Genomic DNA, 23,657 nt, shown 5'->3' on the forward strand with positions numbered 1-23,657 from the left:
TACGTAATATCGGATCGGTCCATCTCTAGAGGAAACATTATAACAGAGAGCCGTCTGCACCGGGAGCCGGTCACAGACCGCAGCCTCCGGGCTGGGCACACAGCCGGAGGGAGGCAAAGGAGCCCCCCAACCAGGCTGAGAGGACCCCAGAGACCCAGCAGCCACGGTCAATAACAGCCCCGGTGCAGAGAGCGCCCTCCGAGGAAACACTGGAGATATGACGCAATACGATGTATACAGGGTAAAATGATAAAATAAATAAGAACAGGATACAATATAAATATAAATATAAATAGAGTAAGAAGATTAAAAAATGAATAAGAATAAAATCAAGAAATATTAGGTAAATCCTAAATTAATAATAGAATAACAGGATAGAATAAATAAGCATAAAAAATAAATAAACGCTAAGTAAAAGCTAAATTAAAAAGGTGGGTCTTGAGCCTGTTCTTAAAAACATGTACGTTCTCTGCGGCCCTGAGCTCCTCCGGCAGGCTGTTCCACAGACGAGGACCATACCACTGAAAAGCTGCCTCTCCGTGAGTATGTGTCCTGACTTTAGGGACTATCAAAAGGCCAGTACCAGAGGACCTCAGGGTCCGCGAGGGTTCGTATGGTAAAAGCATATCTGAAAGATAAGAAGGCCCAAGACCATTAAGACATTTAAAAACCAATAAAAGAACTTTAAAATCGATCCTGAAACACACGGGGAGCCAGTGCAGCGATTCTAAAACCGGTGTAATGTGGGCCCGCCCTCTGGTCTTCGTCAGCACACGAGCTGCCGAGTTTTGCAAAAGTTGTAAAGTTGAAATATTCTTCTTAGGAAGACCAGAGAGCAGGGCATTACAGTAATCAATGCGACTGGTAATAAAAGCATGCATCTCCGTGTTGGCCCGAGAGAGAATAGGGCGGACTCTGGCTATATTTTTTAGATGATAAAATCCAATTTTGGTTACATGTTTAACATGTGGGATAAAACCAAGCTCAGAGTCAAAAATAACACCCAGGTTTTTCACTTGTAGCGAAGGACATAGTGAAAATGCCTGTAATTTAGACAAGAGTTTCTCTCTCTGAGCCTCAGGACCGACAATTAAAACTTCAGTTTTGTCCTGGTTAAGCTGTAAAAAGTTTTCTGCCATCCAAGATCTTATATCCAAGATACAGTTAAAAAGGGCATCCATTGGTCTGGTGTCATCAGGAGACACGGAGATGTACAGCTGCGTGTCATCAGCGTAACTGTGGAAGTTCACTCCATGCCTCCTGATGACACTGCCGAGAGGCAACATATACAAATTAAAAAGTACAGGGCCTAGAACCGACCCTTGAGGCACACCACATGTCATTTTATGGATCTTAGAGGAGCATGTATCCATACTCACCATAAAAGATCTGTCAGAGAGATAGGAAGTGAACCAGTTGTGTACAGCACCAGAGAGGCCCACCATGTGTTTTAGTCTGTTTAAAAGAATAGCGTGGTCTACTGTATCAAAGGCTGCGCTTAGATCCAGTAGCACCAGGACTGAGAGCTTTTGGGCGTCCCAGTTACATCTAAGATCATTTAAAACCTTTAGGAGAGCAGTCTCTGTGCTGTGGTTCACCCTAAATCCAGACTGGAATATCTCCAGGATCTGTCTATCGTTGAGAAAATCAGTAATCTGAGTAAAAACAAGTTTTTCTAAGACTTTACTTAAAAATGGTAAGTTGGATACAGGTCTGTAGTTATTAAAATCATTACAATCCAAATTGCTCTTCTTCAGAAGGGGCCTCACACACGCCGTTTTAAAGGCAGCAGGGAAGACACCCAACTGAAGAGAGCAATTCATCATGTATAAAAGCTCAGCCTCAAAAAATCCATAAAGTGTTTTAAAGAGTGAAGAAGGAATTGGATCTAAAAGACATGTGGTGGGTCTCACTGTGGAGAAAACTTTCTGAAAGTTCTCAGCATTAACCAGGACAAAGCTGTCCAGTGTCTCCTCAGGTACAATCGAGCCCTCAGATGTGTTTACAATCATATCGCGATTAGATAAAATATCAGATCTGATGGCGCTGATCTTTCCCCTGAAGTGGTCTGCAAACTGCTCACAGAGCGAGTCTGTGGGGGTTCTTTTGGAGCTTTTAAAATCAGGGTTAAATAAATGATCTATGGTGGAAAAGAGGACCTTGGGATTATTTTTGTTAATACTGATTATTTTGGCGAAGTATGAATTTCTTGACTTCCTTAATGTATTATTGTACATTTTAAGTTGCTCGGAAAATATTTGATGGTTGATATTATTTTTATTTTTCCTCCATCTCCTTTCTGCTGCCCTGCAATTTCTTTTGAGTTTTTTGACTTCTTCGTTTCTCCAGGGTGATGCATGTTTTACGTTAATCTTTTTGGTGGTGAGTGGAGCAACGGAGTCAAGGCTTTTCTTCAGTTTGCTGTTAAAATAACTAAAAATCAAATCGCAGGGTGCAGGTAAAATCACAGGGGGGCATTTGACTAAAACCCTGGTAAAATTTGCAGCCACTTCAGAGGTTAGATAGCGCCTCCTCACAGTTCGCACCGAGGTCTTCCGCTGAATAAAACCGGTGATGTTAAAAAACACACAGTAGTGGTCAGAGACAGCCAAGTCAACAACAGAGGACACGCTGGTGGACAGCCCATGGGTGATGACCAGGTCCAGAGTGTGTCCTCTGTTGTGAGTCGGCTGCGTGACGTGCTGGATAAAATCCAAACAGTGAAGAATGTTTAAGAATTCTTTTGTTGCAGGGTCAGAAGGATTATCTATGTGCAGGTTAAAATCACCGGTTAAAATTATCATATTATATTTTGAATGTATGTTTGTTAAAAATTCTGAGAATTCCTTGATAAAAGCAGCGCTGTCTTTAGGTGGTCTATAAATTGTGACAGATAAAACTGGAGGGCTGCTGAAAACAATAGCATGGAATTCAAAAGTGGTAAAATGATCAAATAAAATTTGTTTGGTGGTGAGTGTGTTGTTGGCTAAAGATGCAGTCCCACCACCTCTCTTACCACTTCTAATAGAAAAAGAGAAATTAAAATTTGGTGGGGAGGCCTCAGTGAGAACAACTGGTGCATCCGAACCCAGCCATGTTTCAGTTAAAAATAAACAGTCAAGTTTATTATCTAAAATTAAATCATTAATAATAAAAGACTTGTTCGACAGAGAGCGTACATTTAAAAGTGCCATACTGATTGAGACTGGTGGATTATTGACAATAGAGTTGAATGGATGTTGATATTTTTGAAGAGGCCGGAGGTTATTAATGTTTTTGGAGTTACTGGATTTATGATAATTCTGTTGCTCTCTGTTTGTGATTATGACGGGTATTGTGTTGACTGTGGGAGAGAGAGGTCCTAGTCCAGAGTTTTGTGTATTACTGTTAAAAGTGGAACAAATATAGGAGCTGGGACCAGGGGAACATCAGTCAGTGGCAGACAGTGGCGATGTGCGGGAGTGCTGTACGCCAAATGCCAAATTGGCGGACAGCAAACGGCGTCCCCAGGCGTTGAGGTGGAGCCCGTCTGCCCTAAAAAGATGCCTGTCACCTAGAGAAATGTTCACGTGCTACATGCTGGTTTGTTTGTGTGAAATAACAAATACTTCCTCCACGGTTTGAGAGAGATAAAATTAATATTGATCACAACTAAGTTCAGGTTACTTGTTTGTCCTGTCTGCAACAGTATCTGTTTCTCATGTGGGCTCTTTGGAAAATCGATTACCCACCCCTCATTTATACTGTCCCTGTATTTAAAGGAACCTTGGTCGCCACCACGATCCCCGTGTAGCTCACCACCTCGCTCGCCATTGACATATCGCAGTTACCCATACGCCAAGCAGAGAAATGGAGTTGACCCGCAAATCGGTGAGATCATTTTCACTCCTATTAAAGCTGGAAATCAGAATTTTAAAAACCCTTTTTTCCCTTTTAAGTTAAGTTCTACCACCATCTGTGCAGTTGTAGAGTTCTCCAGAGTCTTCACGTGCCATAAACTGTCTGATTTAGCATGTTTGGAGCTTGCTTGTACATTTGTAATTAACAAATAATTCGGACTGAGAAATGAAAACGATGAGGTTTTCCTGAGTTTCTGACACCTGTTCATTCCTCGAAACTTTCGGTTTCTTTCTTCTCACGGTTCCTTTTGATCTGTAAATCTTTCATTCTCTCAGATCACATTTTTCAGGAGTGTAATCAGCAGGAAATCATTGCATGTCAGTCTCAAGTTTCTCCTCCGTCAAAGCTGTGTTTTTCTCTTCTATCCTTCAGCCTACGAAAGCAAACATTCCTCGCGGCCGATCGTTCAGCTGGAGCAGCACTCCTCACCAAGCAAATACGGGACCAAACCCACTGTGGAGCATCCAGCTATGGCTCAGGTACTGATGTTTTTCTCTTTAAAGATTTACAAATATGTTTTATTAAGTCTGTATTATGCCACTTTGATTTTCTGTATGTGCTCAGGCTTCCTCAGTAGAAAGGCTCGAGCAGCAGGCTGTTTCAGATTATACTGAGGATGACCCCTGGAGGATCACAGAGGAACAGCTGGAGTATTACACTAATCAATTCAAGAGCCTGCAGCCTGACCTGGGGGCTCTCATCCTGGGTATGGACAGCCCACCTGCACCTCAAATGCATTCATCTAAAGATTAAAAAAACAACAACAAAAAAAAAAACATCTTGCTATAAAAGTATTTCACTGTTTTTTGCACTTTGTTATTTCAAGGAGCTGTAGCAAAAAATTTCTTCACAAAATCCAAGCTCCCAATTCCAGAGCTGTCCCACATTTGGTAAGTGCTGCTGACTTATGATGGTGTTGTCTGTGTCCTTGTTCTGCTCTGGGGTCAGTTTGGTGTTTTTCAGCCAAGAGCCTCAGCATGCCCTCTGAGGCAGACAGAGGCCTTTGTTTTTAAAGTGCAGACCAGTGCTACACTTCTCCTCCTCAAAGGGAAAAGGTTTCGCCTCAGGAACATTCTTTAACTCTTTATTTAATGAAATAAAGGGGGAAGATGAGATTACATTAGTTTGAACTGGAAAACTGGTTTAATTTCCTCTTATTTGAAATTACAACTTTTTTAAAAAATTATTGTTTTTCTTTTTTTTGGCACAGTTAGATTTATAAAAAAATGAAGCTCCAGCTTATGGACATCAAACTATAACCCACTGGTGAAGACAGTAGTCTTCTTAATGGCTCGGTAAATTGAGTAATGCTGAGTTTAGGCAGTCTCAAAATTAGTCTTATATCCTTGGAACTATGATTATTTACTTTCATGTAATTCTACTCACTGCTAGATGGGAAGAATGAAGCTGTAAGCAGATAAACATTAACATAAAATGCCATATAACAGCAGTTGGTGGTTAAATTGGCATTTTATTATTATATTATTATTGGCACTAAAATATTTACTCATGGTATCGTAGTTTATGTCAATTTAATAATAATAAATGAATACAAGTATATACAGTCTACAGTATTTCTAGTCAACACGCTAGGTTACCTTATCTTGGCTGCTGGGATGAAACAGAGATCAGCAAACATAAATGTCAAATTAGCTTATTTACGTAACTAGTCTGTGACTGAGTAAGAAAACCTTGAACATAAAGACATGAGGCTATTACTCCCTGTTTTTAAAAGTTGGACATTTGGGGATTCCTTTTTTTGCTGTGTTACTGTTATGCTTTCGTTAGTTAACTCAGTAACAATTTACCTTTAATTTTAAATATGTTTATATTGTCTATCCTGTAAAATAGTCAGATGTCTATTCATATTAATGTACAGAATTCATCTGCTTGCTGCTACTACTGCACATTCACCCAATGTGTGTGTGTGTATTAGAGATGGACCGATCCGATATTACGTATCGGTATCGGTCCGATACTGACCTAAATTACTGGATCGGATATCGGAGAAAAATAAAAAATGTAATCCGATCCATTGAATATCACGAAAGCACCTCACAAAACTTGCAACACGCCGTAACTCACCTCAGAACGTTAGCACGTCGGAGCAGTATGCATCACGTGATAGAGCGGCTGTGGCATGCGGGACCTGTCGGTGGTCTGGATAGCATGTGGAGCTTTGCTAGCAACCCGGCATTTCATCTCCGACAACGTTATCCCCGAGAGAAGTAAAGCAAGTGTGTAAGTCCATCTCTGAATGTTTGTAAAGCATTCCCACGTTAAGCTTAACAAGCGACTGCCTCTCCTGCTGCTACTTCAATCATGAAACTGCTTAATGATCAGCTGATCGGCTTTTCTGTCGCGAGTACGTCTCTCTGGTTTGTTTTTGGCCCACTTTGCACCAGAAAGAGGAAACCAGCGGCTGAACAACAGCAGCACGTTTAAGCTTGATAAGCTGTTGTTAGAATTTATTTAATATTACTTTCTACTCGAGGATCTTTTTCTACGTAGCTGACGCTGGTAACTGTGCAGGGGCGGATCTAGCAAAGTTTAGCCAGGGGGGCCGATAGGGCATTAACAGGGAAAAGGGGGCACAAAGACATACTTTTCTTTCTTATTCTCATTTAAAATGTCTCGCTTTTAATAAATAATTATCCGAATCTTACACCCAAAGTTTTAATTTGATGTAAAATGAATAGAAGTCAATTACTGTATATAGTGACTATTAAGTCTAATATATATACCCTAGTAAGCTATAGTACTTTTTCCTTTGGGAAGGTACCATCTGTGCAGTCTGCAATTTTGTTGAAGAAAGATGTTGAATCTATTTAATATTTCTTGAAAAATAATTGATTTCTGTGCATTTTTTTTTCACACTGCATCAAATTAAGGTTGATTACGTCGATTAAGCATCATGAGGTGGAGCGTGAGGGGTGGTTCCCTATTTTTTTATTTTTTTATTTTTGTTGCTGGGAGTTGGAACCCTATTAGTTAGGTTGCTTAATATTTACGCTAAGTACTCTTTAAAATACCAGAATAGGGAGGATTGAGTAGGTTTAAGTTTATTAGATTGATCAGTATTGCTGAACTATGAAATTTTTTTTTTTTTTGCATACAGGTATAACAGAATAGCTTTAGTGTAGTTGTTGTTTTAAACTTGAGTATGAACTTATACAAAATGCAGCAAGATATTTAAAAAAAAAACAGTTTTGTTGATTAAAAAACACTATATCGGATTCATATCGGTATCGGCAGATATCCAAATTTATGATATCGGAATCGGTATCGGACATAAAAAAGTGGTATCGTGCCATAGTGTGTATATATATATATATATAATGTTCTTCCTCTACCCCCCCCCCCCCCCCCCCCCCATTTTTGCACATGTCGAGGAGCGTGTCAGGCTACATTTCACTGTGTGTTATACTTGTATAACTATGCATGTGACAAATAAAGAACCTTGAATTGAATTGAATATTAACATTAAGAAAGAAAAATATGACGGTAGCAGCAAGTTAGCTTAGCTTTAGCTTATAATGCTAGAAGCAGGCTATCAGAATAACTCAATAGCTTTGCTAACTGCCTGCCAGCAGAGGTTGGCGTCAGCGTCAAACTCTTTCTGTAATGTTGACAGAAGAGTATTTGCTTATATCTTCACAGTTTATGTTATTATACAGTATGTCATGGCTTAGCTTTCACTTGTAATAAATTTTGAATAAGACAAAATCTATACAGAATGCCTGCTAACCGCTAATGCAGTATCATGTTTAAAAGGCCAAGTAAACATTGTGGCAACACTTCATTTTACTGGTGTATAATTTCAGATTAATGTCCCTGTAATTATAATAGTTTCCTGGAAAGAACTTGGTAATATGTCACAAATTTATGAAACTGGAGACTGTAATTTATATACTTCTGCTCAACTGATTCTAACATATTACTGGTTTAAGTAGTCTTTGTGGTCCGTGCGCTGCATGCCTGCTACTAAATTCATCTTTATCTGATTTTAAATAAAGATTCAGTTTCAAAGAAAGCTATATTTTCCAAGAATTTTGAACAGATTACCAGGTGCTTTCCACGAAACTTAAATACAAAGTGTTAACAGAATAGTTTCATGCAGCTTTATGTGTTATTATTGTTTCACAGCTCCATTCTCAGGTTTTGCATATATTCTTTGTGTGTCATTTCTTTTAAAGGGAGCTGAGTGATGTGGATAGAGATGGGGCTCTCACGTTTTCTGAGTTTTGCACAGCGTTCCACTTGATTGTGGCCCGAAAGAATGGTTACCCTCTCCCAGAGACGCTGCCTCCCAGCCTGCGGCCGGGGTTCATGCAGCACGAAGAGGACATACCGGACACTCATGAAGTACGACGGACACAAGTAGCAAAAATTAATTATTTGGGCTATGAATTTATTCAGACTTGGGCTCTTTATACCATGCTTTCTCAACAGAGTACAGGGCCTTTAATTGTCTTTGAGGATCCTGGACGGAGGCCGAATCAGATGGTAAAACAAATCGTCAGTGGTTTGTTTAAAATGTTTATTTGTAGTTTCATCCTGTTGCCTGTAGGGGGCACTAGCAAGCTGAACACGAGACAGAACAACCAGGTTCAAGTACATTGCATACCAGGCAACAGGTTGAGCTTAGAGCATCTTTTACTTCCTGAAATGCACACTTTAAACTATTTCAGTCTTTGCACGTCCTGATTTTCTTCGCGCCATGTTTTTTTAGGATCCGAGCATTATGCAGAGACTCCAGCCAAGCTTAACCTCAACGAAACAAGACTTGAAAGAAGAATCTAGTAAACAAGGTAATTATAAAGCAATTAGTTTGCTTTATAATTAGAGAATGCTAACATATGTTATTTCTTAGTCCAAAAAAAGATCTCAGTTTATGCGATACTGAAATAAAGCAAATCTATTCAGTGAACCATAATTTCTTAAGTAGTGAGTAAATGCTGCTCTGATATGCTCTTGATGGATGGGTGTTTCAGAGTGGGCCCTTGGGGGCCGAGTGTGTATGAAGACATTATTAGTCTAAGCAGAGTTAAGGCAAAAGGTCTTTATTGCTTATCAGAGTTTTTAAATACGGGGGGGAAAAAAACACTTTTTTTGTTGCATCGTCATTTCTGATCTTTCTTTTTTACTGTGTCTACAGATGTGAAGATGCTCGCGACATCTCAAGACAAAGTAACTCTTCAGCTCAGTGCTTTTCCTGAGCGGCCAGGTGAAACTAACCCTTCCCTTAGCATGGGGGAGATTTCTCTGTTCCTGTGTAAAAGTACATCATGTGCTACAAGTTTCAGATGAGCTCGGGTTGGTGGGGTGCCACAAATAACTCAGTACTTTCTCTGAGTTGGGGATCTTTCCTCTTTTGTCTGCTTCGGTGAAAATGCTTGTTTGTTGTGATTTGGTTGCGTTTTCTAAGCGCACGACTCTCTCCTGGCTAGATGTAAGATATATTTTTGGTGAAAGATAAAAATAAAAAGTAACCCTAGTGGTTATTATCTGCCTACAGATGATTGATTGAAAATGAGCACACTTATTAGTATTCATCTTTCTTACAGAACCGCCTCAAGATCTGGATCCACAGATGAAGACAAAAACTAGACCAAGGTGACAATGAACCCACTCCAACTAAAATGATTCAACTTGAGCTGCTCATTAACCATTATTACATTTTCTCATCCGTGTGACCTCCAGGTCCTACTCCAGCACTTCAATCGAAGACGCTATGAAGAAGGCCGAGGAGCCACCCACCCCTCCCCCTCGACCCCAGAAGACCCACTCCAGGGCCTCATCGCTGGACCTCAATAAGCTCTTCCAGCAGGGCGCTCCAGGTATGACCTGCTCCTCCCATCATATTATCTCTGCAATACGGAAGGTGAGAAGCACAAACAGCTGGGAGCAGCAGTGCGTTTTGCAACTGAGTTAATATGCGTCGTTTATGGCAGTTCTCCTTTTACGGGGAACAAAAGCAGAAATGGAGATGCGTGGTTTTCAGTATTCAGTCTGAAAGGTGAGAGACTCACAAGAGAGCCATTCAGTTTGTGGTTATAAATGTGCATGGTATATTTGAGTTTAAGGAGGGAAATCTGTATCCCGAGAGCAAAGCAGGGGTATGACATCATTGCAATGTAAGCTTTTCACTTGGGATTCCAGGAGTAAAAAGTGGATGGTTGCTGCCTCCTCCAGCCCTCCCTCCTAGACCAACAGCTTCGCAGGTAATTCCTGTTTGATTAAGATTTTGACGGTAGTACTGCATGCTGAGCAAAGCAATACAACAACATCATTTTTTCTCAGATTAAAAGTGACAGAAATCTTCTTTCCTGTCAGGTTTCTCATTTTATCGGCGCTTCGGAGAAAACTGTCCAGAGCAAAGTGCAGCAGCCAAACTTTGCTGACTTCAGTCACTTCAGAGAAGAGGTGAGCATTAAACCTGAACGTCTGCCTTTGTTTCAGTGGGAATTTGCAAATGTAGCAAACAGCAACACAAATTGCAGTTACAAAAAGAAACGTCAGCATTTTCCACTTCACAACTTTCCATCGCAGATATATAAAAGTGTCATCAAAGACGTGCTTGGGAAAAGTATGAGTTTCTATTACGAGACACAAATAAATGAAAAGGTTGACAGAAGTGTACATGAAAGTCCATGCAAATTAGATGGCTTTTTAAAGCCTAAATTGTGTATTTGTTAAAAATCCTTCCTGAGAAGGCGGTACTACTCAAAGAGTTTCCAGTGGTGCTACTCAGTTTCTTAAAGCGAGTTACATTCAGACTGAATTGAACGCAATACACGAGTCGTTCCTTTCAGTATGTTTTTAATGATAGTTGGCTTTAAGGACCTGTGAAAATGCTGAAAGGTTTGTAATAAATTAAACTGATGGTTCTGCTCATCATTTATTTTATTTTGAAATACTCCTGCATCCTCTCAGGAAGAGCACTTCCTTTTTCTCTTTGTGTCATTTTTGTACTTCTCCATAGTCTGACAACTTAGACATTTCCTCTTCCTTCAGTAGGAAGCCTAATCTAAAAATCATGGGTAAGCACCATATTAGGAAGTATCCTCACTTCAGAATCCTCTGTGTCCTTCAGCACATATGCTGCTTGTAAAACTGAGCTGATTTTGTGGTTGCTTTCTAATGAATCGCTTTATAAACTTCACTGCTGCCGTATGATAAGTAACACAAACGCTAATTACTGTGGTGCATTTGGTACTTTTATCAATGTGTGTGTTTGTTTAAATGAGCCGCACACCCCACAGCCATAATCAACGCTGTGTGCACATGGAAAAGTACTGTATTTTACTGCACTACATTTCCTGGAACTGCAGGTGGAAAAAAAATCCCCATTCCTTTCTCAAAGGTTATTGTATTTGCGCAGCTATGTTCAGTATTTGTTTTTCTTGTGGGAGTGAAGCGATTTTGGCAGCTTCTTCTGGCTTTATGGCGTCCAAACCTCTGGCTTTCATTACAAAAATCATATGTAGTTTTAAGGTCAAAAGGCAAAGCAGCTCCTGCTTCAGTACTGCCCCTCGCATCAGGTGTTGTGTGTTCTAAATCATACTCTTCATTAGACAAGATGTGCTTGAAGTGTCAGTTTTTGTGGCGTGCTAAAAATGTGCATAGATTAGATTTGTTATTGGCCCAGCATCTGCCTACGTTTTGGTGTGGATGTGGGGTTTTTTCTAGTTTTTGAATGCTGTAAATCAGCGGTCCCCAACCCCCGGGCCGGTCCGTGAGTTGTTTGGTACAGGGCCGTGAGAGTTGAGGCTCGAATGTAAAATTTATGGTTTTTATTGGTTTTTATTGTTATTTTTTAAGTTGTTTTTATTGTTAACTCGGTTTTCCTGGGTCTTATGAATAAATCTTCTTTTTTTTGTACCGGTACTGGTTTTACTTTAAGGTGTTGCGGATAAATACATCAAAGGCCGGTCGGTGAAAATCGTCAGACATAGACTAGTCCGTGGCGCAAAAACAGTTGGAGACCACTGCTGTAAATCACTCAGTTCTAACTTCTGTCTTTGTCATCACTTATCTTTAAGGTGCCCTTTCATTACTCTCACTCTGACCTTGGATCCATTACTCTTTCTTCTCCTCCCCATCACGATAGAGCACGGCCATCTCTCTGTCTCCCCACATGGTGTTTTACTTAATTAAAACCAGCTGCACTAGATCATCCCAAAGGTAGCTATAAGATGTACATTTCTCACTTAGTAAGGCAAATAGAAATCCACACCAGCCCAAGCTCCTCAGAGAGGCATTGTAAATCAGTGAAGTATAAGCGTCCTTAAAAATAACTTCCTTTTACATAAAACATGTCAATCTTGAGTTAAGTGTGAATATTTTGACACCTGCTTTTGTGGGGAACTCATGGGAGCAGTTTAAGTACATGGCTATGTCTGAAATCACTCATTACTTACTGTATTACAGGCTATATTCTGTAGTGAGTATTACTATACCTGATGCGCTGAAGTCAAAGTAGCCCTACATGTGGTGAAAAACAGGTGGTCACTATTGAAGCATCATGCACTGCATTTAAGAGAAAACTAGAGGGAGGAATGAAGCTTGTTGAAGTACTGATATTGTTATTTAGTTATTTTCTGAAAGCCTGAGAGAAATGACCCTAATGGTAAACTTGATCTGTGAGGTCAGTAAAAGCTTTGATGTCACGTTTTACGTCTCAATTGTTAGATTTAAGTTGTATTTAACGCAACGTGAAATTTGTGGTCAGAGCAAATGAGAGACCAAATCGGGGTTTATTTTTAGGGTGGGCCTGCTTTGTGACTGAGCCACCAAGTTTGCGAGTGAGAGATTTGTAGTTAACAAACCAGTGGGTGGCATCACTGTAACCATGTCCATCTTTTAGGTACAGTCTATGTTATTGCCACAGTAGAACATATTAACGTATCTGTTAGCTCAGTTATTATCCGTGCTTACCATCAGTGCAACTTTGTGCTGAACATTGGGGGGTGGGGTGGTATATTGGTTGGGTCTGATTATTAAGGGGGTCATAACCCCCCTAACCCCCTGGAAATTACGCCCCTGGTGCTTACCAAGGTCCACTGGTCTCTTCCAGGAGTGGAGAGAGTCCAGTTGATCCATTGCATGCATTGATACATTCAGACAGAAAGTTGGACAAGGTTAAAGTTGTCTGTTTTTGATTCATTTGTTGTGTCCAGTTTGTGTTTTGTTTCCTCTTGTTTGAATAAGCTTCCTTTGTCTCATTGCTCTTAAATATTCCAGTTGAATGAGGAAAGTTTTAAAAATGCACGCTCTAGAAACTGACAGTGATGGCACTTCTTTAATACCAGCCTTTGCAGCTGATTTGACCACACACTCTGCTTATGGTTCTGCTGTGGTTTTTTTGCCGCTGTAGCAACTACTACAGCGTCTGTATGTTTCCATGCTGTGGCTGTGTTTCGCGTCCAATGGAGCAGTGAATCTCAGGGCCATTTATTTGAAAGTCAGTTGGTGTTTCTGAGCAAAATGCATTTTTAGGTTTCTTGGGTACAATTTACAACAGGAGCCTGCTTTAAGCATCACGAAAGCCCACTGCCGCCACAGTGAAGACTGCAGCCCGGACAAATTAGCGGATCAAATTCACTAAATCCAACATTAACAGATGGGAAAGGCTGTAAGAAATGCCTTCAACTTTCACAAAACTAGGGCCTGTCCTCACACTTTCGCCCTAAAAACCATGTGGTGACACATTAAACATCTTAAAACAAAGGAATAAGGCAGCAAGGTGATGCAATAAAAGCAAAGTAATCCATCATGGCTGCCCCTGAGCAGGCCGTGTCTGGAGAGCCCTACATCGCAGTCCCTGCAGGGAAGGTGCTGATTTATACACGGTCAGGGCCAGCACATTTCTTTCTGCCTCTTTATAGCTCCTCTCTCAATTTAATTCACCTCATCATGGCATCAACACTCTTTTCTCCGTGGAGGAATAGATCTTTTATCATCTATCTTACATGACAAACGTCCAAACCAAGTTTTTTGGTTTATTGCCTTTAGGAGGAGAGCAGTGTGAAACCTGAAGATCAGGGGCCACACTCCAGATTTGGGCTCAGCACTGAGGACATGACGAATCCTTCACAACAGGTCAGGACTGCTCACTGAGCCACTCCTCTTGTGTAACAGTCAGTGTCTTTCTTACAATAATTCTATCTTTTCATCTGTTATGGTTTCAGGACATGACTGCCGCCTCTCACAATCAACCTCCACAGAAGCCAGTTCGCAGGAAATATCTCCCAGAGAGCCAAAACCTGGAGACTGTACCTCCGCCAGCGGTGCCATTTCCTCCTCCTGCTAAAACTCCTCAAAAGTTAGTCAAACATTTAACTTGTGACACTGATCACTTTGGCTAAAAATAGCCACCACTTTTAGCAGTGGTTAAAATGTAGCCAGGAACACTAACCTGTGTTAAATTTGGTGTAGTCATTGCTTTATATAAGAGAATAACTACATAAATCGCTGGTTGCAGTGATAAACTGACAGAATACTGTGAGGTTTTCTTAAATGTGTTAGCCTACAGCCTGCATGTCAAAGATGGACTTGGCCACTGTCACTCATTAATTTTGGATTCTGTATTTTGAAGCCTCAACTTAATCATTTATTTTAAGCCAGCAGTGACCGTTGATGCTTCTAGGTCTTAAAATGTGAAGCCAACATGGAAATGCCGTAAACCAGCTTTGCATTTAATGACCAACAGGTTTTAACCTTTATTCGTTAAACCATTACAGTTTTTTCTGATTGCTTAAGCACATTTTTTGTAACTATTGGCTAATTTTGCAAAACTCTTCACACAAATAAGAAAACCTGTCACCCAATAATCAAAACATTGTAGTTCTCTTGCAAAAGCAAACACAGCTAGATTAACTCTTCACACCTTCGTAAAAATGGTGTTTCCGTATCAAACAGTACACACAAGCCATCATCTACTAAGCACACAATGCGCCAACTGCACACTGATGGTATGAATACAAAACACATCTGGCTTTTGCTTTCTCTGTGCACAAGGTAGGCTATGTCAGTTTGAGCTCATACTTCTGTCATAGATCCATAAGCATAGAGGGATCCAAACTTCAAGTACTGGTGTTTATTCAAACACATCAAAACAAACACAAGTGTTTATTTCCAAGTATAGGATTATTTGCAATCGCCATAATGACTATATGGGTTACTTGGTCTGCAGTGAACATGCTTCCTCTGCCCCAGCATCTGGTCATCTAGCAATTCTGTAAAGTAACAATTTCAGTATTTTTACATCAATGGTATTGGTGTGTTTCTCATTGGCATATGGCAGTGCTACAAATCTTTGTGCGAAGTGACTGTACTAACCGATTCTCATTTCAAGATGTCCTTATGGTGCTTGCTACAGTGTAGCGGCTCGAGTTAGGCTGGACCCGTTGGCCAGCTACCCTCAGGGTCATTCCACGGTTGATTACATGGTCCACTATTGTAGCTCTGATGTCATCAGCAATTCTATTTCCTACTCTTCCTACCCTTCCTCTCCCCCCTCCTCGTCTTCCTCTCCCCCTTCCTCGTCTTCCTCTTGCTCCTCCTTGTCCTTGTCGTCCTCTTCATCCTACTTCTTCACCTCCACGTCCTCTTCCTCGGCTTCCTCTACTTCTCACTCTTTCTGCTCCCTCCATTGTACTCCGCACACACAGCTTACCTGTATTATAGTGCTTAGGCTGATTGCAAAGTGAACTAATTATCTAAGAAAGTTTTGACATGTGAAAGTGTGCCAGACAGTTGGCAAATTAGTGTTAATGATAGCCATACATGTGTATACTTTTGCTAGGAGTGTGTTGGAAATTTGGTAATTGAGTGTTGTGCAGTGAATTGTGCCTACAGTTTTGCAAAGTGTGTGTTACAAAATTGCAAACTGAGTGCAAAGCAGTTTTTGTGCTTTTAGTTTTGCAAACTCAGTGAGTGGTTTTGCTATAAGTCTGAATAGTTTTAGAGATTGTGCTACAGGAATCACAGTTAGGGTTTAAGCATTCAGAAAAAACTGTAAAAAAAAACCTTCAGAAGACACTCGCACAACAAACACATAGTGGAGAGATCCAGCTCAGTGGCTCAAATTAGATCAAGTGAGGCCTAGCAAAGGTCTGAAAGGTGTCAAAGCAGCAGCTAATAACTTTAAGTCCTACCAGAAGCAAAACAGGTAAATTATAAAAACAATAGAAACAAAAAACCCTTTTTCTGTCAGACTCTAAACATGTTCATTTCTGAGCATTGTAACACACAACTTGACTGTCAGGTGACTAACTTTTGGAGCCTCAAATTGGAGAAAATGCAGTTTTTGTTTCAAGCTTTAAAGGTCACTGCATGCAAAGTTCTTGTAAACTTTATGAGTAAAATATACCAATGTTTACAGCTTGTTGCTCTACCTCAAGTGGCCAGAAAAATGAGTTAATGCAGGTCAAAGAGCTTCTTAAAAGTACCTACATGCTCTTAAGTGATCGTAAAACCCACAAAACCCACCCAAAGAGGGGAATTCACCAGACATTAAGGCACACTCTAACTCACTATAATGACTCTACCATGTGTGCTTCTGTCTCCTTATTGACCAGACTGCTCATTGAAACTGTCAGTGCGATACACGGTGATCATCAATAACAGCGGAGGCCTCCTAGTTGCAGCGACCCCTGCAACTGGTCTTATTCTTCTGACGTGCAAAGTTCAAACCTCTGATAAGCTGGAAGAACTGGAGATTGTTATAGCCATGCCATGCTGTTTTATTCACCTTAAAATTCTATTTAATAGCAAATAAAAACTGTATGAAATTCTTTCAGACTGCTGCCCAGACAGAAGAGGGAGATCCAGCAGGCTATCCGTAAGAACAGGGAAACCAATGCTGTGCTGACACGCCTTAATAGCGAACTCCAGCAGCAACTTAAGGTTAGTTCATGTGGTATTTTTTGAGCTCATGACACTTTGTATATACCACTTGGGTTTTGCTGTAGCGGTGTGTGCCCATTTACAACTTTCTCACATTCCCTGCCCTCCACCTCCTTCAAGACTCTGGGAAATGGGAAAACCAGCCCTGCAGTGCTTAGAAAACACATATAAAGGGTGCCCGCTTGACACACAGAACTACAGTGTACCTTTAACTCTGACAGTTCAATTAAACAACAGAAGTACTAAACATTGCATTTCAGCTGCAACCACAAGAGCGTGGTAGTGTTCAAGTTAACTCGGTTTCAAAATCCCCTCAAACGTGTGTCAGAAGTTGAGTTCTGCTCTTTTGCTGCTGACAGCAAAACGCTCCTACCGATCCAACTCTGTGAAAAGCCTCAAGCTCAACTGTCTGCCCTCCTTTGCCCATCAGTCATAGCTGAACTAATGGCAAAGACTTGGCTGTTTGCATTGGTGATCTGCCCGTGGAACACACTCTCACTCACATTTGGAGCACATGCTGCATGCCTGTCATTCTCCTCATAAATGATCCAGGAGCGGAACCTTCACGCTACCATGCAGGGCTTTTATAGCTTTAATACAACAGAGGAAAAGGAATATAAAGGAGAAGAATGCTACCAACAAAGGACCTACTTTGTAACATCTTAAAATATCATGCAAAGAGGCTATTTTGTTCTCAGATTTCAAGGATTTATGTTTCCTTTCCCTTTGTGAAAGGTCATCTGGAATGATATTTATTCGTTCTAATTCTCCCACGTCCTCAAAGTATCTGTGGAATTCTGCAGAGAAAGGCATATGTGTCTTTATATAGACCTGAGCCTTATTGAAATACCAAACAGCCACTGGCATTCACAACTGTCTTCTTCAAAATATAGCCTGGGCCGGTCAGGCATCCAACTACAACAGGGTGTGTGCATGTGTGGGGACAGAAGGAAGGCTGGATGGAAAGGAAGACTTGACTTTTTACAAAGACAGTTCAAGAAAGTTTAAAGAAAAATATCCATAAATGAAGGGTGGATTAACATGTTGTCAGAATCACTGATTAAAAACACTTTTTTGAAAAGTCAGCAAATTTGGTTATGAGTCTTGCTGAGAAACATGGCTGATGAAAATAAAATATCATAGGAAACTTTTAATTGAAAATCTTCCTACATTTACTTTGTAATATTAGGTGAGAACCATTAGACCATTATCAGTTGATAGAGATGACTGAAGTCCTTATGTATAAAAATGACTGGAAACCATGACCACCAGGCATATATATGGACATAAAATATATTTTTACAGGACTCTGTGCAGTCCTGTGAAATACTGAGTACATCTTTCCATGAGGGTAAGTAGTAGCCAGGTGCTGCTAATCAGATACTCTTGATTAAATAATCATCACTAATCAAGTGTGAACAGCTCTGTAAACGCAGACATTTTAACAATTTGATGGTCTGGAGAATTTGGGTGTTTTAGCACAATGCCGCAGTCGACATCTGAGTAAATTCACCACAAGCTCAGACTAAGCAATTCTCAGAGAAACTGCAAAACATGGCAGCACAGCTTAGGTTTGCAAAGGTGCATCTGAGCAAACCACAAAACTTCATGAACAACGTCCTTTAGACGGACAGAATGGACATGTCAGACCATAACACACAGCACTACGTTTAGAGAAAAGCAAAGACAGCACATCAGCATAAACACCTCATACCACCTGTCGAGCATGGTGGGGGATGCGTGCTGATTTGGGTTTGTTTTGCAGCCGCAGGACCTGAGCACTTTGCAGTCATTGAGACAACCATGAATTCCTCTGTATACCAAAATATTCTAGAAATAAATGGCTGTGTCCCCCACAGCTAAAGTTTGGCTAAAACTGGATCATGTAAAAGAACATTGAGCACATGCACTGCAGCAAAACTGCAACAGAATGGCTGAAAAAGAGAAGAATCATGCAGTTGCAATGGCCCAGACCTCAACCTGCCTGAAACGTCGTGCATAAACAAGTGCCTGCAAACCTGAATGAAATGAAGCAAAGCTGTAAAGATGAGTTTGCCAAAATTCTTCCACAGTGATGTAAGACACTGATAAAGTCATACAGAGATTACGTCAAGTTATTCCTGATAAAGGTGTTTTTACAAGCTGCCTAATCATGGCATGCATTTAGTTTTTCACAGAAATGCAGAGAGTCATGTGAAAACGTTCTTTTTCAAGACTGTAATTTATACTATAGTGGGACATATACATAAAAAACATGAGTCATTTTCGTTTTTAAATGACATAAAACAAAACGATAATAGGCACGTGAGCATAATAAAGTTAGAGGAACAGCTTCTTAACTCTGGAAATTTGTCCAACTGAGCAGCACTTGCATGCAACACAAAATCCAACCGGGGTTTTGATTTATCCCAGAGAAGGAAGTGCATAAATATTCCAACAAATCTGTTAATTCCGATGAAGTTTTCATCTGATACGGTTAAGAATGTTGATGTTCAGTGAAGATACGTTGGCAGGTGCAGGCCTATTCAAGTTTAGCCTGGATAGACATGATCCACCAGCAATGCTATTAGTCTGAATTTCCAGTTTAAATGTAGGTCTCATGCTCTGCATATACAGAAATCTTTTCCATTTGAGCACCAACCTCAAGCCAAAATATTAGCTTTTCATGCACTAGCAGTCTAATAAGTGCAATGCATTCAACTCGATATATCAGTGACCTTATGACCTTTATTCTAGTGCAGAGTGGGGAGACACCAAAAAGTAAGTGTCCAATATTAACTCTGTTTATTTTCCACGTTCACATCAGAACTGACCTCGTGACCTTTCCTCTGTTGCCACCTTCAGGGTAAATCTTAAGCTTTCGGCACTGAGAGTGGGAGAATCCTATTATGCTCAGTTCACATTTTTGGGGGTGTAATGAACATTAGGGGCCACTTCGGGGGATTAATCTTTTTACATTGTTGAGTCTTGAGTCTACTGCTATACTCACATGGCAGTGTACGCTCTCCCTGGGGGCACTTATTGTGTTCACTCCTCTTTCTCCTGCTGTGCAGAGCTTTGTGCTCTCTTTTAGGGAGCGACAAGGTCAGGGCCTAAATTCCAGATATTAATGCTGTAAATATTCCACATTCACTCAGTCTCTTCCACTTGAGGTGGCAAACTGTAATATTTCCTTAGCTACACCCTTAGTCTTAAGATTAGTCAGGGAGTTTCCATCGTTCTGTCCAACACCTTCATATTGGGGGTGTAATGAATATTAGAGGCCACTTGAGGGGATTAATCGTGTTACACACACACCATAGCAAACAGGCAGTTAACTTAACTCTCCTGCTATACTCTTATTGCAGTATACCCTCTCCCTGGGGGCAAGTTATTATCGTCTCTCCCCCTCCATGCTGTGTAGAGCTTTGTGCTTTAATGTTGGGAGTGACAAGGTCAGATTCCAAATATTAATGCTGTACATACTCTCCACTCACATAATCAGTTCCATATTTTGTGCAGGGGTTCACAAGGTCTGGGAGAAGGCATGTGATTGGGCGCCACGCAGGAAAAACGCATACATCAAAGAAAATAATTCCATAATCAGTGATTTATTTTAAACACTAAGCTGCCCAAAGTTTTCACAGGAGTAACACACCGGAGAATCTGCACAGAGGTCTGACACAAGCTGTTAGCGGGCGCAGTTTGACACAATAATCCAGTAATAAAAGCAGGCTGCCGCGACAGCCTTTATTTTCCACCGTGCCCGTGATGAACGGAAAAGTCAGTAATCGGTCTGTCTGCAGTGTTTTGTGTTTCAAAGTGTAACTTTTAATCATTATTTGAAATCTTTGGGTTCAAAGAATGGTTGTTATTGTATGTTTCTGTTTTTGGGATATTAACACAAAATGTTTGCTTTAATACTGCTCTGATGTTTCTTAATGTGAACTGGGGTTCAGTCAAAGATCCTGTATTTCCCATTCATGCCCTCAGTTTTTTTTTTCTCTTCTATTTAATAAAGGCTTGCAAAATTTTACCTCATACCATGAATAATTTCTAATTCACAGGCCCTCAAAATATGATGTGCACTGGAATTTTGCACCATTATATTTTTCTTCATATCCACATGAAGCTTTCAGGGTGAAAAACACATTTTTCTCAGTTTAAAACTGCAATCAACTGCATCGAAAGCCAGAAGCTACCATTCTACCGTTTGCCCGCAGGGAGCACATTAATAATCCTGATTTTAGTTAAGATTTCCTGCTTCGTTCTACAATTTGTAAAAGTCATCTTGTATCTCAAATCTTTGCAAGCTGTTCATTTTTTTCCAGCACTTTCATATTTTGTAGTAATTAACACTGTGATCTTTTGGGGCCGTTGGCCAGATTTCAACCTTGTTCTTGGCCGTCGTCACCACAGAAAACAAAGCAAATAATGTCATTACCGCCTGAGGTGCATCTCTTGTTCAGACTGCAGCGATCAGAGGTCATGTTTTCTTTTGCTTGGCTGCAGGTGGTTCATAAGGAGAGGGTCACCTTGGAGTCCCAGCTGGAGCTCCTACGGCCTCTGGCTTCGACATGACTGAGCCCGAAGTCTGATCGGAGTCACCTTCCCGTTCTGTCACAGGGGCGCGCATCGGTTTCTCTATTAAACACAAATGTTTAAGCCAAGACACAAGTGGTTGTTGTCTGACGATGGAAGCAAAGTGCATTTTTGACTCAACGGACAGGGATGTTACTTTTCTTGAATTATCAGCTCCAGCTCGAGTCCATGTGTTTGTTTGCATTATTGTTAAAGATGCTCTGCAGGACTAAACCGTGTGTTTTTAATCACTGTATAATATGCACATGTACAATGTTTTCTTTATGACTTTCTAACTTATTTGTGTTGTGATTCACTGTTAGGTTCTCTCATAAATCTTTTATGGTTTACAGGACGTGTTTGCACATCTATCCATGATTATGAAAAATCTTATTTTCTGTCCAGCCCATCTTCTCAGATTTCATGTTTTTCTACGCACCACATTTCATCTATATACACACACACACACACACACACACACACACACACAGACACACACACAATAAAACAAGCGATGGTGCTACAGATTGATTTCTCGTTCTTACGCTGTTTGCACTGGAAGGAAAAATAAAAGTGCACATTTCAAAGGATGGCAAAAAATAAAACATTAGATGTGGAATGAATCTGATTTAACAAAACATTTTGAGCGTCCACAAAAAATGTGTGTTTTGAGGACTGTATCCGTAGCACATGTGACGAATGTCGACACTGGATTTGTATGTAATATGAGCATTTTCATGTGAAGTTGCTACATGTTTGATGTAAGTGTTGCCTGACATCTTTATGTTTGTTATCATGCAGAGTTGGCCTTGATGAAAAAAAGATTTCACAATGTCAACAGTTATTCTTCATAATAATTGCGATTTCGTAAATTGCCTTTTCCTTAGTAAAAATCTACATCTGCTATTGGCGAGATTATTTTAAACTCAGAGTTTTTTCTAAACAGCCAATCTGCTGTTATAACAACTTTTATAATATTACAGGCTAAAAAAAAAGCAAAACCCAAATCAGTATTAACGGCTAAAAAATGAAATAATAAGCACAATAATCATCTAATAGTCATGATAGATTTAAAGACTGGCTGAAAAAGCAGGCATGGTCATGTGTTTATTGCTTTTTTTCACACTACTGTTGGATCATGATTGTGATAATGAGATGGCAAGCCTGAAACTGCATGATTGTGTTAAACTTATGTGAGAATGTAAATGAATCTGAAACTGTGCACGACTGAGCTCTGGTCTTAAGACAACAATGGAACTAATCAATAAAGTCTATTTTTGTTGCTTGAAATGCTTTTATTACCACTGGTTTGCTGTATAAAGATGCCTCAACAGCTCCACTAAATTTGGATGTATAAACAGATGTCTGAGAAACCGTTATCACATGTTGGGTATGAGGGCAGGAGAGATCAAACGGGCAGCAGTCGAAACTTTCTGGCAGTCACAAAGCAGCCGAGCTTTTCTGTGACACAGACACAACAACCGAGGGTCACCCAGATCACTACTGATGGCTGTATTCCCAGACCTTCTGCTGCTGCCATCCCAAAATATCCTCTGACACACTTGGCTCTCATTAAAGACACACCACCCACAGATGGGCCGCTTTCTCAGTCATGTGCTGCACTCGCGTCTCTAATAGCTCCTCTGATTGTTATTATTATCATGCATCATCTGTTTTTTATTAGTTACAAATGTGTTATAGGAGCTGATGAGAATGCTGGCTCACTCATTTGGTCTGTTGGCTAATTGGCATGTTGGTCCAAACAAAATGTTTCACTAGCTAAGGCTATTCTTTATATTCGTGATCCACAGAGGAGGAGGAGTCGTGATCTTTGGGATTAACGTTCTTGGCAAATTTGACATAACATTAGGTACTAAATGCATATCCCCCCATGAGGGTAATTTGGAGTAACTTTGGTGATCTGCAGACCCTCTCTGTCCCACCTTCCTGTCTGTGTGGCAGCTTTTCTTGTAGGTACTAAGTGGAGGCATCACAGCCAACACCTGGGCCTGGTGTGCTGGTCCTCTTTCAAAGCACTCCACTGGAGCTTTGAAAGAGGCTCCAGTGGAGTGCATTTGGTTCATGGCATTCAGAACTTCTCATCTCACATATTCACCTACACTACTGAGCCCACTAATAATACTTTACGTGGTATTTTTCTTTGTTTGTTATGATTTTGAATTATGATCAAGTTCTTCTTATGATCAAGAAGTGTCACATTTTGGTAGTTTGCTAGAAATATAGACTGCCTATTTAGCCATATGTTTAGTAGCTAAATGACATTG

At 40.4% G+C, this 23,657-nt stretch overlaps 1 protein-coding gene across 1 annotated transcript in view; it reads left to right on the forward strand.

Annotated features, from left to right (window-relative positions):
• reps2 (RALBP1 associated Eps domain containing 2) overlaps positions 1-22,662 on the forward strand; it is a 33,786-nt gene extending 11,124 nt beyond the window's left edge. Inside the window, exons 4-19 of the mRNA XM_086282663.1 lie at positions 3,762-3,870; positions 4,273-4,379; positions 4,465-4,606; positions 4,727-4,790; positions 8,097-8,265; positions 8,353-8,406; positions 8,633-8,711; positions 9,059-9,127; positions 9,468-9,516; positions 9,604-9,740; positions 10,063-10,124; positions 10,237-10,326; positions 13,918-14,004; positions 14,094-14,227; positions 16,707-16,812; positions 21,304-22,662. Coding sequence (XP_086138789.1) covers positions 3,762-3,870; positions 4,273-4,379; positions 4,465-4,606; positions 4,727-4,790; positions 8,097-8,265; positions 8,353-8,406; positions 8,633-8,711; positions 9,059-9,127; positions 9,468-9,516; positions 9,604-9,740; positions 10,063-10,124; positions 10,237-10,326; positions 13,918-14,004; positions 14,094-14,227; positions 16,707-16,812; positions 21,304-21,372 — 1,527 coding nt within the window. The 3' untranslated portion in view covers positions 21,373-22,662. The remainder of the gene's footprint in view (positions 1-3,761; positions 3,871-4,272; positions 4,380-4,464; positions 4,607-4,726; positions 4,791-8,096; positions 8,266-8,352; positions 8,407-8,632; positions 8,712-9,058; positions 9,128-9,467; positions 9,517-9,603; positions 9,741-10,062; positions 10,125-10,236; positions 10,327-13,917; positions 14,005-14,093; positions 14,228-16,706; positions 16,813-21,303) is intronic.
• Positions 22,663-23,657: the final 995 nt, after the last annotated feature.

This window comes from Aulonocara sp. 'chitande type north' Nkhata Bay, linkage group LG23 (assembly GCF_057382095.1).
Source record: "Aulonocara sp. 'chitande type north' Nkhata Bay isolate Kocher_YH1m ecotype deep benthic linkage group LG23, A_spYH_male_GT1.1, whole genome shotgun sequence".
Lineage (NCBI taxonomy): Eukaryota > Metazoa > Chordata > Actinopteri > Cichliformes > Cichlidae > Aulonocara > Aulonocara sp. 'chitande type north' Nkhata Bay.